Source organism: Aquila chrysaetos, chromosome 17 (assembly GCF_900496995.4).
Source record: "Aquila chrysaetos chrysaetos chromosome 17, bAquChr1.4, whole genome shotgun sequence".
Taxonomy (NCBI): domain Eukaryota; kingdom Metazoa; phylum Chordata; class Aves; order Accipitriformes; family Accipitridae; genus Aquila; species Aquila chrysaetos.
The window spans coordinates 12118993-12134487 of record NC_044020.1 but is presented as its reverse complement, the minus strand read 5'-3'; the positions used below and the strand labels follow the sequence as shown (position 1 = coordinate 12134487).

Here is a 15495-nt window from a genome sequence, read left to right as displayed (position 1 = left end):
CTCTTCTCCAGGCTGAACAACCCCAACTCTCTCAGCCTTTCCTCATAGGACAGGTGCTCCAGCCCTCTGATCATCTTGGTGGCCCTCCTCTGGACTCACTCCAACAGGTCCATGTCCTTCTTATGTTGGGGGCCCCAGAGCTGAACACAGTACTCCAGGTGGAATCTCAAGAGAGTGGAGTAGAGGGGGAGAATCACCTCCCCTGACCTGCTTGTCATGCTTCTTTTGATGCAGCCCAGGATACAGTTGGCTTTCTGGGCTGCAAGCACACATTGCCAGGTCATGTTGAGCTTCTCATCAACCAACACCCCCAAGTCCTTCTCCTCAGGGCTGCTCTCAATCCATTCTCCACCCAGCCTGTATTTGTACTGGGGATTGCCCCGACCCATGTGCAGGACCTTGCACTTGGCCTTGTTGAACTTCATGAGGTTCGCAGAGGCCCACCTCTCAAGCCTGTCAAGGTCCCTCTGGATGGCATCCCTTCCCTCCAGTGTGTTGACCACACCGCACAGCTTGGTGTTGTTGGCAAACTTGCTGAGGGTGCACTCAATCCCACTGCCCATGTCACCAACAAAGATGTGAAACAGTGCCGGTCCCAATACTGACCCCTGAGGAATGCCACTCATCACTGCTCTCCACTTGGACATCAAGCCATTGACTGCAATTCTCTGAGGGCAACCATCCAGCCAATTCCTTATCCACTGAGTGCTCCATCTGTCAAATCCATGTCTTTCCAATTTAGAGACAAGGATGTCATGTGGGACAGTGTCAAATGCTTTGAAGGTTTGATTTCAAAGAACTGTCCAAAATCTGTCCATCCACTTTTCACCCTTCCACATACAAAAATGGAGCAACAAGCACAAAGGACCTCTTCTACCAAGAACACATATTTCCATTTGAGTATTTTGGTAAGTCAGAAGTGGGGCAAGAAGGAATTTCACCAAAACTGCAAGGAAGGCTGGCTTGGAGATGTAGCCAATGGCTTACATGTCTCCTCACCACTAATTGGTGCTGTGATGCCAGGCAGTAACCAATCTGTGATGGTGACTAATCCAGCAGGCACTTTAGAAATGAGTACACAGCTGTTTGAAGTCTAAACTATATTGAGTTACAATTTAATTGGTCCATAATCATGAAGTAAACACTTGCCAGTTGCACTAATCGTGTTTCAACCCTGATCTAAGCAGCAGCCTCCCTACTGGAAAGTGAGAAAATGTTATGGGAAAATATGAGCAGAGCTTGCCCTATTCTTCCTTAGATGTTTCCACAGATGTTTCAGACCCTAGCCATTCTGCTCAGTACACATCCAAGCCCTTCCGGAAGACTGTGTTCAGATCCCCAACCTCTCCTCTTCCTGGGAGGACTCTTTGCCTCCTTTGCCTTAAAACCAGGTCAGGTCTCATTTGCACTTCTTCCAGATAGGAAGGACCTTCTCTCTCACACAAATGCAGGTGGAACATCCTCCCTTCCCAAAGGGCTATCTGATCCTGCCCTTCACACAAATGTACCCAGATCCCATCCAGTCTCCTTTGTGACATGATCCTTCAGCCCTCCAGTGCTATCCCCATGTCCATTGCCAAAGTGGACCTGCCCCAGGCGCTTAAAGTTTTATGTAGAACTTTTCCCATCACTAAAGCAGAGGTGATTTTCTGCTGATTTCCTATTCAGCACTGCAGGCGAGCCAGAGGCAGGCTCCAAAAAGTCTATGAAAGGCAACTGAATGAATATACTGTTCCCTCCAATTGTGACTCCATCATTTCCCCTCATTACTCTAATAGAAACAAATCTTTCTCATCTCAGCCCTATTACCTCACACAAAGGAAAATGGTATGTAATCCTGTTAGAGCTGGGCTGCTGCTGGACACATTTTAAGGTCATTGTTCTGGGATGCCAGTCTCCACTGTGTGAGACTGGGAGAAGTGGGAAATGCAATTACTAGGCTATTCAAATCCCTAGAATGAAACCCTGCTGTTAACAGGCAGAAGCCAGCAAGAAAAAGAGCAGTTGCTCTATGAAATTACAGGGTTTGGCTAAATCAGATTCTAATCAGCACCTCAGTAAAGGAGCAGGGTTAGCTCCTACTGCCATCCATGGTACCTCATCATTCCCCTCAACCTGATCTTTGGCCTCCCCAGTGGACGCCCAACTTGCAGGATGAGTTACGGTCATGAAGCCAGTGGTTTAGAAGTCCCATGGAGGCAATGGTGGTCCATGTCCAGGATTTACACTGTACTTTGAAATGGGGACGCCCTAAGAGTTCAGGAACAGAAATCTGCCTGCTGCTGCCATCACCTCATACTTTACTTTGGCTCTGAGCTAACTGAGGGCAGATGCTGGGATCAAATCTGTCTCCTAATATTCATGGCCTACAGCACCAGTCTTGATGATTGCTGGTGCAACCCAGCTAAGCAGCCAGGTGGGAAATTCACATTGCTAAACATAAACACATGGAGCTGTAACCCCCCCCCCAAGGAATTCACATGCTGGAGGAGAGAAGGGGGCTAACATTGCTTGTGGCAGTCAGTGAAGCAAAGCAGAACAATACAAGTGGGAATAATCGCAACCGCCTCATCAAGTTGGCTTCTGTTGAGTGGTTAGACACTGACATGTTCCTAATCATTCTCACCCAGGTAAAGCCAGGGCATTTTTAGCTGGACAGGTAGCAAAGAAAGAGTCAGAAATCTTGCAGGACAAACATTAGGGGAGACGACACAAAAGCAACAATGGCCATCACAAACCACAAGCAGAGACAAACTTTTGTCCCAGACTGTTCCTGACAGCCAACCTCCTACTGTTACACCCTGTGTTTCCTTCTGCTGCCCCACGCTTGAGCTATATGGCTGCTCTTGCTGGTCTTTCCTGCAGTCAGGCAGTCACTCTTCTTACTGCCTTGATGCCCCTCTTTACCTTCACCTTCCCTGCTGCGTTACCCTCCTGCTGCCCATGTTCCCTCAGTCTCCCAAAGGATTTCTGTCCCACAAGATAAGGCTGGTTTCCTGCTGAAAGCAGGACCATTCTTGCAGGTCCCAGAATGCAGTGATGTGGGCTGAGGTAAGTTTCCTGGTAGAGGAGGAGAAAGCAGTTGATCACCACTGGAGTCTCCAAGTCCCTTGAAGAGATGAGAGTCACTTCCCTGTTTATGCTCTTTATTAGTCCCTATTCTCTTTAATCGGCTTAGACTGATGAGCCGAGGCAGCGGTAGGGATCAGCCGGGCTGTTTAATTAAAGGATTGCAGCTCAGCCCTGCAGTTTGGGGGTTTGTGTAAATGAGCTGCAAGTACATTATTTAATCTGCTGCGCAGAGAGGAGTTGGGGCATTAATGAAGCAAACTCTAATTAAAACTAGACGGCTGATGGTTATTAGTGGCATCAGTTCTGACAGGATTTATCTCATTTAGGGAAACGCCTGATCATGGAGGGGGAAAAGAAAGAATAAACCCGAGCTGGTTTTATCAAATTCACCACAGCACCACTTATGACTGGCTGTCCATTCAGCAGGGCTCAGGAGAGCTGCGCAGGGAGCCCCTGTGTCCCAGGCTCTCCCATCAGAAGCCCTGATGAGCTTATTTAGGGATATGCCTGGCTCACCCAGGAACTGATTGCCTATTCAGGCTGTCTGACCCACACATTTCAGTCTTGATTGACTTTTGTTCTGCTTTGGTTCAATGGGGAGCCTGTTCATGGTTTGAACAGGGTGACAGGCTCTGTAAATGATCTGACGAGCATCTCCCAGCAGTGTATTGAGCCATTCCAGAGCAGCATAGCTATTAGCTATAGACATAGCTCCACGGTGACCCTGTGTTTTTCCCTCTGCCATTTTTTTGCCCTCCTCACTGCATTGTATATGCAACTTCAGATATGAAGGAAGCCCATGGCTGACTGTAAGACCTGGCAGAGGCTAGGAGGTGTCTTCTGGCCACCATAAAGCTGACCAGTGAGTTAATAGTCCTGCATGTGCTTTGCCTTTCTTCTGGCACAGTGTGGGAAGTAGGGATGCTTTTCTCACCTGAATCAGTCACATAGAGAGATCACATATAAAAGCTGCTCTGTTTCAATAAGCAAAATTTCTGTGTGCCTGTTTCTCACCTTCAAATAGCCATGGTGGCTTCAACCATCTCTATCTCTACATAGAATACTGTGTCACACACAGACAGATTCAAGACTGCTATTGGGGGTCTGGGGTCATTAGAAATGGAGAGGACAAGAGAAAGCCTTGGGAAAAAGTAACGAAAGCAGAATGCCTGCAGAGTGGGACAGGCTACAAAAGACATAAAATGGACAGGCATAGATCAGTATGAGAAGAAGCCCAGATGTAACATGCTGTAGAGGTCATTGTCATTCATCCCCACTTCTGACTTTCCTGGCTCAGACTCATCTTTGGATGCAACTTGCCAAAGTTGCTAAACTACTAAAACAAATGATTGCTTCCTCTTCACTTTACTTGCCAAACCCCAGGTGAGAAATTTGGTGGTTCCCAGCACAAGGAGGACAGGCAAACTGAGACTCAAGGGATGGATAGGGCCCTTGGGGGTCACTGGGACAAAAGGAAGGCCTGACAGGGCCTGACAAAGAGCATGACAAAAACGACCCTAGAGCTTAAGACACTATAGGAGTGACAGCCTTGTAGGATAAGAAAATGCTAGAAACTAAGGGAACTGATCAGAAATAAGATGGAAGCTGGGACAAGAATGGGGCAGGGTCAAGGATCAGGGTATGAAGATAGAACACTATGGAAAAATTAAGCCTTGGTTCAGACAAAATATAGCACATAACCAAAACTCTCTCTCTCCAGAAATGCAAGGGAGAGGTGGCTGTCCCTACCACAGAAACCTCTGCTGTCTCCTCCTCTTCCTTGCAGCATCTCCCCATCTGCCATGGAGGTGCACTGCAGATATTCCACTGGGCTGTCATGCAAACTTCACCAATACTTGAAAGCCCTCAGCACAGACATCATGGGGGTTAACCCTTCCATCTTCATACACAAATGGGCAGGAGGGGTCCTGCTTCTTTACCCTGTTTCCAAGTGTGGCTGAACCCTACTTTTGAACATACACACACACTCCCTCCCTGTTCTCTTCACAGTTGTCCAGCACTCACATTTTTCCTTGGAAGGAAATCAGAAACCACAGTCTGCTCCAGCGAGCAGAACAAACAAAGGAACTATAATTTTAAAAATGCTGTAGCCTTACTACTGCAATTCAGCTGCCCAATTCTGTCCAGAGCCCTCCCTAGTAACTCAAGCTTCTTATACAGATGCCAAAGGTCAGATGTAAAAGTCTAGCAGTGTGATGAGGGAAATCTTTAAAGAGAAACCTGTTTGCTGTTGACAGAAGGGTGATGACGTGTGAGAAAAAGGAGTAGGTCTGTGAGATGGAGGTGTAAGAATTTGTGAGAGAAGGAGATGGCAAGAACAGAAGGACAAGGCCGAGCATGGAAGCTATACGCAGTATGTGCATCTCAAGTATTTCTGAAGTTCCTTGGACCCCTTGGTCTTGGCACTGAAGTCATTTACTGATGAGGGAGAGCTATGACAATTGCTGGTATACCCACACCTGGCTGCACAGGATACAAGTTGGTAATAGTTAATAGTACCTGTCTACAACTCTTCTTCATTGGCAAGCTGAGACCATTTCAACACATGTAAAACTGTGCCCCGCACCCTGTCTCAGGGTGTGGGACTGAACCCGGAGTTTGTTTGGTGACTTCTGCTGTAGCTTAAAGGTTATGGGTCTACACTGGTGTGTGTCCAGGCACCTTATAAAGTGGGATAACTAATTTGAAGGAGAAGAGTGAAGCATGTTGGTGTCAAAGTGATGCAGAAGGGTATAAAAAGGTACAAGCGTGAATGTGGATTGATGGAAGTAGATGTTTGAAGAGAGCCTGAAAATATGTTTTTAGAGGTGCATGGGTGTGTGTGAGTGGAGGCCAGAGGGGGTTTGTGAGTAATTGCACAACAGTATGAACAGTAATCTCTGGGAGGTAAAAGAGGGACAGCTGTGCTGGGGACATGGGATATAAGGGAGAATGGAGGAGGATGGGTGTGTATAATATATGAGCTTTTTCTGGGGCAGTAAGTTGAGTGATGGATGATAAGGAAGTAGGGGATGGAAAAGAAAAGGTCTTGCTGGCAGCAATTTCCCACCTTGGTGAGGAGTCCGGAGATGAAGGCTTCTGCTCTGCATCAGCTGCTGGGCAACAGAACTGGTGTAAAACAGTTTCATTCCTGTAAGAAAAAACAAACCGTAGCAGGTCAGTGTTCAGCTCACTCAGCAGAAATCTCAAGGGAGAATGCCTTTCCCAGGGCTGTTCCAAGGGAAAAGTGACTTCCAGTGATGCTGAAAGAGAAATCTGATTATCACATGAACGTTTTGCACTCCGAGGTGGTGGGGAGCAGGAGAGAAGGGGGCTGACAATTCTATTCCCCTACCTTACCTGTCCTGCTGCTGATGTCAAGCTATAGAGAAGGGGACAAAAGCACCCAAATAAAAAGTTTTCCTTCTATCAATATCTGTCTCATGATCCCATACATCTAAGGAAAACCAGGTTTGCCTGTCTCTTAACTTTTATTTCTTTTGGGACAGAAACACCTCCTTAGACGTGTTCCCTTAAATATGTTTCCTATACATTGTAATGCAAAGAAGTTGATTTTTTGTTGACACTGGCTAAATTAACTCTGCAGACATTTCTCCTGAAACCTCTCTAGAGCACAGAAACGGCCTCAGCACATCAGCACTGGGCATTACCACCAGAAAGAGTAGCGGAAAACTGACAAGACAAGCACAAGTAGGGAGGCTGAGATCATGATGAGAGGAAGAAATCACAGCAAAGAAAAGCAAAACCATAAGAAGCAACAAACCTGAGCAAAACAGGAAAACAAAAGGCTAAAAATGTGTTTATTAGATAAGAAAGGCAAAAGAATTCATCCAAAGGAAGAAATCCTAGATCAAACTTCCAAAACTGCTCACTAATCTTGAGTGACTTGTTCTTGGGTCCCTTGCCCAGAAACATTTGTAAGGAGCCTGGTTTTCAGGGGTGTTGGGCACTTAACACAGCATTGGAACCCAATAAGAGCTGCTCAGCACCTCTGAAAATTATATCCTTTTAAGATACCTCTAGGGAGGCCCTTGACTTGTCATAGGTAGCACAAATAAACAGCCAATTTTGAACACACTGACCTTCATCAATGAAAAGGAGTCACTAAAAAGAGACACAGTGCCAAGGAGGGAAAGCACTAGGGGAATGGAAAAGAAGACGAAAACAGGAGAAGAAGAGCAGGGGAGGTAAAGCAGGCTGAATCCTCAGATGGCATAAAATCACCCTGTCTCCAAGGCCGTGGAACAGCACTTAGAGGTCTGTTCTCAGTGCTGCTGCAGAGACCTAGGGCTCAAACAGGATCATCTCCTTTTAAAAATATTTTTGCAGCTTCTAACCCAGACATAAGCAGTAAAGCTAAGTCTCCTGACTTGTCATAGTGTCTCAGATTCTTCCAAAGGCCCTGCCACACTTTCCGTCACTCTGAAATATGAAGCTTACCACCTTTGTCTTTCGCAAAATATGACAGACATGGCCACAAAGATAGCTAAATTACAGACAATGATGATACTGTTCCCAGCCACCTCCTTGTGGCATCCCGGATAGCTTAATATAACAAACTGCTTAGTTCTTCTGCTTCCTTGGCTTCCAATGCATTCTCCAAAGGAATCTTTCCTTAGAAACAACAGGATTGGCAGGAGCAATATAGCAGGGGAAAGACGAAAGCATTAGCTTTACCTCACAGACCTCTGTCCATGCCCTCAGTCCCTGCCTGTGACATGCAACCTGCTGGAAAAGAGAGGACATGTTTGTTTGGCATACCAAATTCACCTCCTGGTCTTCCATTTCTGTAACTACCCAGCTCACATCCCTTCTCTCCTGCCAGCCTGGTTATTGCTGGTTCTCAGTATGTTGTTTCTAATTTAAACTTCTCAGGTGGCAAGTACATATCTGACTGGTGTGTCCATAAATTACTTGTGTTGTCTTTTTACTGAAACAAGTGGTGGGATCACATTTGAGTCTATGTTCAAACAGGTTCACACAAATACTCCAGCTCCTACATCTTGTCATTCTGCTTCCACCTAGAATCTATCAGGATCCATCATACTGAACCTAAAATGTAACAGTATACCAGCTACTAGAAAGAAAATTAACTCTATCCCAGCCAAAACCAGGACACACTGCCAAGTCCACCACTAAATAATGTCCCTAAGCGCCACATCTACATGTCTTTTAAATACCTCCAGGGATGGTGACTCAACCACTTCCCTGGGCAGCCTGTTCAGTGCTTGATAACCCTTTTGGTGAAGAAATTTTTCCTAATATTCAATCTAAACGTCCCCTGGCAAAACTTGAGCTTTTTCCTCTCCTCCTATCACTTGTTACTTGGGAAAAGGGACCAACACCCACCTTACAACTACCTCCTTTCAGGTAGTTGTAGAGAGTAATAAGGTCTCCCCTCAGCCTCCTTTTCTCCAGACTAAACAACCCCAGTTCCCTCAGCTGCTCCTCGGAAGACTTGTTCTCTAGACCAGCTTCACCAGCTTCCAAATGGAATCTTCCATAAAATGGACCCCAAATTTCAGCCATTTCTAATCTCTGCGCTTCCCTAAATGAACTACACTGTTCTCTGCTTTTATTTGACCAGCAGATGCACCACTCCAATTCCTAATTACACATGAAGAAAGCAAACAACAGGGAGAGAAAACATAGGTAAAAAGAGGAAGGAACAAGGACAGACAAAAAACTGAGGAATAGAAGCCTGTATATAGATGAAATGCCTTGCTACTTAATTATCCAGATAGAAACACAGAGAAAAGCAAAGGGGAAACAGGGAAAGGAAGAGTGATGTGAAGTTACAGGACTTGAGGCTCAGTATCCTGTGGGTGTTTTCAGAAAAAACACCTCACAGATACTCTTCAGAGAATCAGTATGCTCTGAGCACTGCAGCTGCAGTCAGCTGTTGACTCTGGTTCTTATGATCTTTCGTGTGTGTTTAATACTAACCTTGGGTATTTTCTGCCCAAACCAGAGTCCTCTTGAACCTCTGAGATCCCAAGATCTCTGGAGTAGTTGTGCACCTTATATACTACTACCAGATGTTGACCATGCCCACAGGCAGAAATCTGCCTCCAGGCCATTTGGGATCCTTGAGTCCCACTCTGGGGGCCATGCCTCCCATGGAGAAGCCACCTGGGAGGTGGTGGAGCAGACACTGCCTGATAGAGGTAAATATATGAGGTGTAAATGGGTATTCCAAGACTGTGCTGAAATGCCTTCCCCTGACTGGGGGCAGGGAAGGATATCTTATTACTCCTATTAAATCTGAGTTCCCTGAATGCCCAAGAGCAGTTGGAGATCTGGGTCTACTTACATTCTTCTTTTACATCTTGCTTCTCTTTCTCTTTTGTGCTATGCAGGCATACACCACAGGGACTGGGTTCCATCTTGGAGACTATCCCTGTTCCTTTTCCTCTTTCTTTCCATCTCTTTATCCTGCATATATCTGATATTTTGCAAATCCATGCCCTCGCCTTTGCAGCATAGCATGCATAGCTCAGACAGGAGGTGGGAGAGGGTTAACTTGCTATGGAAGAAGTGGACCTGTTCCCACCCCGAAGAGGATGTATTAGTTGCTGTCTGGACAAAGCAGTTCTCATTTGCGTGCAAAAGGCAAGTGTCCTAGGGACTTACTACCACTTCTAAGCCTAAGGTAAGTGCTCTAGGAAAGCAGCTGTCTTCTTAACTGTGTGAAGTCTTCAGGTAAGATGTTATTTTTGTTGCTGTGATTCAAGAAGGCCTGGCAGGGTTGTAATGGCTGGTGGCTACCTGGATTTCATTCCCCTATGGTGTTGTCATCCTTTGCAGCTTTAAAGTGAGTCTTGAGATATTTAGTATCTGTCTGAAGTCAGTGTAAGACTTTTGATGGTGGGTTTTTTTTCATTTCTGTTCTTTCTTTTTATTTCGTTTTTAAACAAATCTTACTTCATAAGTCAGAAAGGCTACAGAAAACTTGAATGTGCAGCCTCTGAGGAGTTACACACCAGAAAGCATAAGGCTTGGTTTGCCTTTGCAAAACAGGGAGGAAGGCAACGTGCCTCCAATCCAGTGACAGCTGATTCAGACTCATTACTTTGGGGTGCTGATCTGTAATTTTTTTTCTTTTTAAATACTTCAGGTAGGTGGCAATGGTCTACCAATTTAAAAGGTAGGTCCAGGGCTTGCATTTTCACCTTTCTGTCTCTTCCTCTACCTCCTTGACCTTGCCTTCCTCAGACTTGCAAACCATCGTAGAGACTGCAGCTAAAAAAACACCGTTGTGGGCAGATCAGGCAGGTGATTGTGAAGAGAGATGATTTCTCCCGTCTGTCAGGATACTGTTGAACTGTTCTGTTTCCAATTTATTGCTTTAAAAACAAGCAAATTATTATCTCTTGGGCTGCACCCTGATGAAAGCTTGGAAGGGAAAAGCCAGCAAGAAGAAAAGGTGTTCTAGGTGAGTGAAGAGGATTTGGGTGGTACAAAAGAGATAACAGGCTAACAGAGAGGAGGGCCTATGGAGGTAAATGTTGCCAGCAGTATGTGAGTTGTGTGTGGAGGAGCAGCAGAGGACAAGGGCAAGCACAGTTGCAAAAGGAGGACTGGGAACAGCCTGAGCCTGTCAGTGCCTTGCTCCCTCTAGCTGGGACGCATGCTCTGGAGGCCAGGATTTGACAGTCTAGACCTATCTTAAATGCAGAGGAAGCTATACTTGGCCCAGTAGTAACCCATGCTGTCAATTGAAATGTTAGCCCCCTCTCCTCTGAGAGAAAACAACTGACTGAATTTTATTCAGTTGTCTTGTAACATTGCTCCTGACAAGAGGTATCCTCCAGCCAGCTGCCTGCAGCCTCATCTGTGGTATCTGTGAATGAACTGTCCGGCCACAGCAATTCCTGCTCTGTGATGAACTTCAGAGAGGCCTGTGCCAAACCTCCTGGCTAGCACAAGCTGTCTAGTCAGCTCAGGAGTTAGCTCTACCTTTCTGACTTAGAAAGTTGGAGTGTGTTGCAAAGGGGCCCCCTGGCTCATGTTGCCTTGGTCTTTACAGCTATGGATCCCAAAGAGCCAAGCCTCTTTTCTCTTAAAAACTGGTGTTGCAGAGGGTACAAGAGTTAAGCTCCAAAAATTTAAAGTCTCTGTAACTACCTAGATTGCATATCACAGGGCCAGGGAGTGCAAACTTTCCTAAAATTGCCTTAATGCTGTATCGTCCCTTTGGACAAGTGCCTGGGGCTTTGTGTTCATTCAGTGGTTTTGCCCATCCTAAGCATCAGTGCCCACTATTATAGCACTGATGATAGCTGTCCTGAAACAGAGATGCCTGTCTGCTGAGAGTTGTATTACAGCAAACAACTCTAACCCCTTTTTCTTCTTCTCCTGCCCCTCACAAAAGCAAACCCCTAACCCAGACAGGATATGGAAAATGGTGGTGCTCCCTGCTCTCCAGCAGTCAGCTTTAATTAAACAAATATCCAGTGTGGCCTGTTCGCATGGACAAAGAGCAGCTCTGTGTTTTTCTGCATGAATGATTTTAGACTACAAGAAATGCCAAAATAAGACAGAATGAAAATTGCTCTCACTACCAGTACACAGAGCGTGCTTCTCTAACATGCTGCATCACCTGTGTATCCCACCATGACTGCTGCCCTCGTCAGTTATGCAGGATAGCTGGAATGGCCCCTACTCCAAGAACAATGAAGACTACTGGGTTCTCCAACTGCCAGTACTTGCTTAACCTCTGTAGCCTGGTACTTACTTGGGCCTTACTGGCCTGCATATTCAGTAGCCTTGCCCTTGGCCCAAGTGCACATCAGTTCTTAGAAATTCGACAATGCTGAAAGGCAAATGGTGATTCCTCAAGCAGTATTCTATCAGTAAATAATTAGTCCAACCCTTTCTGGTTTCTCTTTAAAACTCCACCTTTTGAAGAAATGCTAGAGGCTTTGGCCAAAAGTATTTGTTTGTAATGCTGGATATCTCAGCTTTCCTGGAGTCTTTTGCTACTTGTCTCTATCTTGCATTTTTTCGGATAGCTGCCAAGAGAACAGATGGAGTCACAGAAAATCATGGCCTAGAAGGGGAAGATTAAAGGCAGAAAGACTCAAAGGAGAACTGAATTAATCTCAGATAAGTTTTACTGTCCGTTATCTTTCCTAAGGTGAGGACTGGAGAACCACAAACAGGAACCATTTAGCAATGCTAAGTTTATGAAAGACCAGTTGCACAGTCCTCTAACTCTCCCAGAATGTATAGCTCAATGCTACCTCTACCTACCAAGGGAGCTGTGACACAACCTAGCAAAGGTTAGCTACAGGACTTACTTGCTCTATCATCTCCCTCCTGTGCTAGATCTACTTCTGACTCCAGTCAATCTGGAACTGAGAGTTGAAGTGACATCTGAAAGAGGCAGTGTTTCCAAAAGAGCACCTGCTAGCAACTAGCTGTTTCTCCCCCGGTTCTTCATTCTTCATTCCAAAATACCCTCACTAAAACATTCTAGCTGTCTTAATTATTCATCTCAAATGTAGGTCATTAGACTGGTATTTTGGAGGGAATTGAGTATGGGCAGAGTTTATATTGTAGGGAAACCATACATGATTAAAAATAAATTCAAGGTAATATCTGGAATTTACATTCCTTAACTTCTTGTAAGTCTGATGGCCTCCTCATTGTTATAGGATACTGTGGATGACAAGAATTTGACAAGATTCAGAGAGGAACTGGACATTTTAAAGACTATCCTATGAGAATACTTAATGCAGATTCTTCCCAAAGCCAATGTATAGGACTCAAACTTTTCAGCATTAGAAGAAGGCTTTTGTGGATGTCCCACAGCTATCTACGGTGACTCTTCTTGCTCTTCCTTCTTGACCATCTGATGTTGACTATCTCTGAAAAACAGCTACACAAATGAGATTCACAAATCTGACTGTCTGAGAAATCCTGTCTTAAAGGGCTTAGTAGCCAAGATACTGAAATATAGGAGTGCAACAAGACTGAAACTGTCATTTTATTTTACATTCCCAGTAACTACAACAATCCCAACCTGAGAGTCCCTGGGAGGCATTTTAGTAATGGACTGATTTGGTAATCTTTAAATTGTCAGAGACTTCTGTGTTCCGTCACAAAATGTCCCAGTATTAAACCCCAAAGAGGAGAACAAGACTGAAGCAGTCTGGAGTCAGATTCGCATGGTAGATTGCTGAGGATGAAAATACAACAAAAGAAGCAGTGGGAAGAATTAAGCAAAAGATGATAGGAAGATGATTTGGAATTTGTGTGTGTTGACCCAGCAAGCTCTTACCGACACCTTCAGGCTACTTTGGTTTTACTTCCCCTTTCCTAACTTCTTAGCCTCTGCCTCTTCCTATACTCCACATCTGTTGGGTTTATGGCTATAGATTTACTCTGCTCTCCAAGTTATCACTGTCTCAACTCCCTCATCAGAAACATCCTCTCAAGTGGCAGTGACTATCCTTATTCCTTTAGCTATCTGGAAGGTCAGGGACATATTTGTAAAGGGCTTGCATATGCCACTATAGTCTATGCAGAACCACTTTATATCTGTTCCACATACTTGTCATTGACTCTCTGATCTGTTGTCTACAGGGGTAGATGTTCATAATGTATCTATGTGCAGAATGCCAGATCTAGGATTTTCTTAACTTAACTTATTTGAGACCAGGGACTGTCTAGCTCTGCCTGTAACCCTTCACAGGCTTAGATATCTAATTAATTGTATGAAAAAAATGAAGATGTGTCTAGATGCCAGCACATAACTACTGTCTACAAAAACAAATTGCTGAAGAAACCCCCTGGCAATGTCAGTATGATGGATGAGTGTATAACATACACATACATGCCCAGCCTTGCCAGGATGCATGGTAGCTCTTCTTTCAGTCCCTTGAGTGCCTATCATTCCACAGCTCGCTCTTTAGCATTCTCAAAGCTTTCTTCCTTCTTCCCTCCTCCACCCCCTAAAGTCATGCTGGGAGGGGTGAAGAGGGGAGAACTTACCAGGAGCATCTACTCTCTCTGCTTGCCTGCCAGAAATGAAAAATCAAATATGTTTTGTAGTCTGGAACTTGGCCTGCCTTGAACACCTCGTCAGTGTTGGAGAGAATGTCTTCTTCCATGATGTTTCTCTAGAAATGTAATGATCAAAAGATCAGAGCCCATCCTCCAAAACCTACCTGGCACCTACTTAATCATCATATTCTTTCTTGGTACAAATTCATTTTAAGTCATACATCCTTTGTATAGCATTACTATAAATTTTTTTTCAAGTGCTAGGGCATGGGATGAAGATGGTATTCCCATTGACAGAGTATTTCCACTTTCTCACAAGAATTTGTTGGCTTTAGAGACCCTATAAAATATCTTAAAACAAATTCACCTTGGTAGTATAAAATACCATATGCATACACTACTGTTTGGAAAGTGAAAATTCAATGTGACATGCTGACGCAAATGTGTGTCTTTGAGCTATTGTGGGTTCTTCAGAACAGCACAGCTTGGGAGGATAAGCACAAGGCACTGTGCTGAGGAAATGGAATTTCCTGTGTTGGAGGAAGAAGATCTGAGCCAATGCTGCTGTGATCTGATCTTTTTTTGGTTAACTAGTTGGGTGACTACAACAGCTATGTCAAATATGCCATTCATTTATCACCATCTGCTCCTAGGGATGGAGATATTAATGCCATATCTTCCTGAACAGTTGGTTTCTCAGCTTACTTTAGTCCATATATGTGGCAGGTATTTCTCCTGTACATCCTCACTTTCACCTTGAAGAAATTCTTGCAGAAAAGTGTGGGCATGACTGGCAGATGAGTGCATGGATTTTGGAAATAATTTGGGGTGTTTTGCACCAACTTCAGTATGAAGAACATGACCGGTGGACAAATGTGTGTGGATGTGCACTAAAGAGGGTCTGAGCATGAAGGGATCATGTGAGCTGGCATTCATGGGCATAGGGTCAGAGTCACCAATGTGTCTGGGAGATGGTGAAAATGAGCTGTGGCCTCTCGTGTTCTGGCTCAGTGGGATCTGCTCCTCTGCCATAGACCTAGACACTCTCTTTTCTCTTGTTGGTGACGGGCTACTTGACAGAAGTTTCCTTACCCAAGGATCTAGGCTCCAGACATCACTAGCAAGAGTGAGGAAGATTGGAAAGATGTCACCTGTGGATTCACTGTATTCAGTGAAAACTGCTGCTGACAAGTGCATTTTGTTACCCAGAAACACTTGAAGGAAATCTAATCCATTTGTTAAGCCTACAAGGAGTGGCTGGGCTAACTGCCAGATTTCCCCTACTTGCTAGAAATGAGCAAGAGCAGAAAAGGAATGGAACATGCCCCAGGAGTCAACTGGAGGGGGAGAATCCATACTGGCTTCTGGGTCCAGTCTGCCAGATAATCTCCT

At 44.9% G+C, this 15495-nt stretch overlaps 1 protein-coding gene across 4 annotated transcripts in view; it reads right to left on the bottom strand.

Annotated features, from left to right (window-relative positions):
• Window positions 1-15495, bottom strand: part of IQSEC3 (IQ motif and Sec7 domain ArfGEF 3) — a 107079-nt gene that overhangs the window by 54789 nt on the left and 36795 nt on the right. For all 4 annotated transcript variants that reach the window (XM_030040596.1, XM_030040595.1, XM_030040594.1 and 1 more), the window contains exon 2: window positions 6143-6223. In XM_030040596.1, the coding sequence (XP_029896456.1) occupies window positions 6143-6223 (81 nt within the window). The remainder of the gene's footprint in view (window positions 1-6142; window positions 6224-15495) is intronic.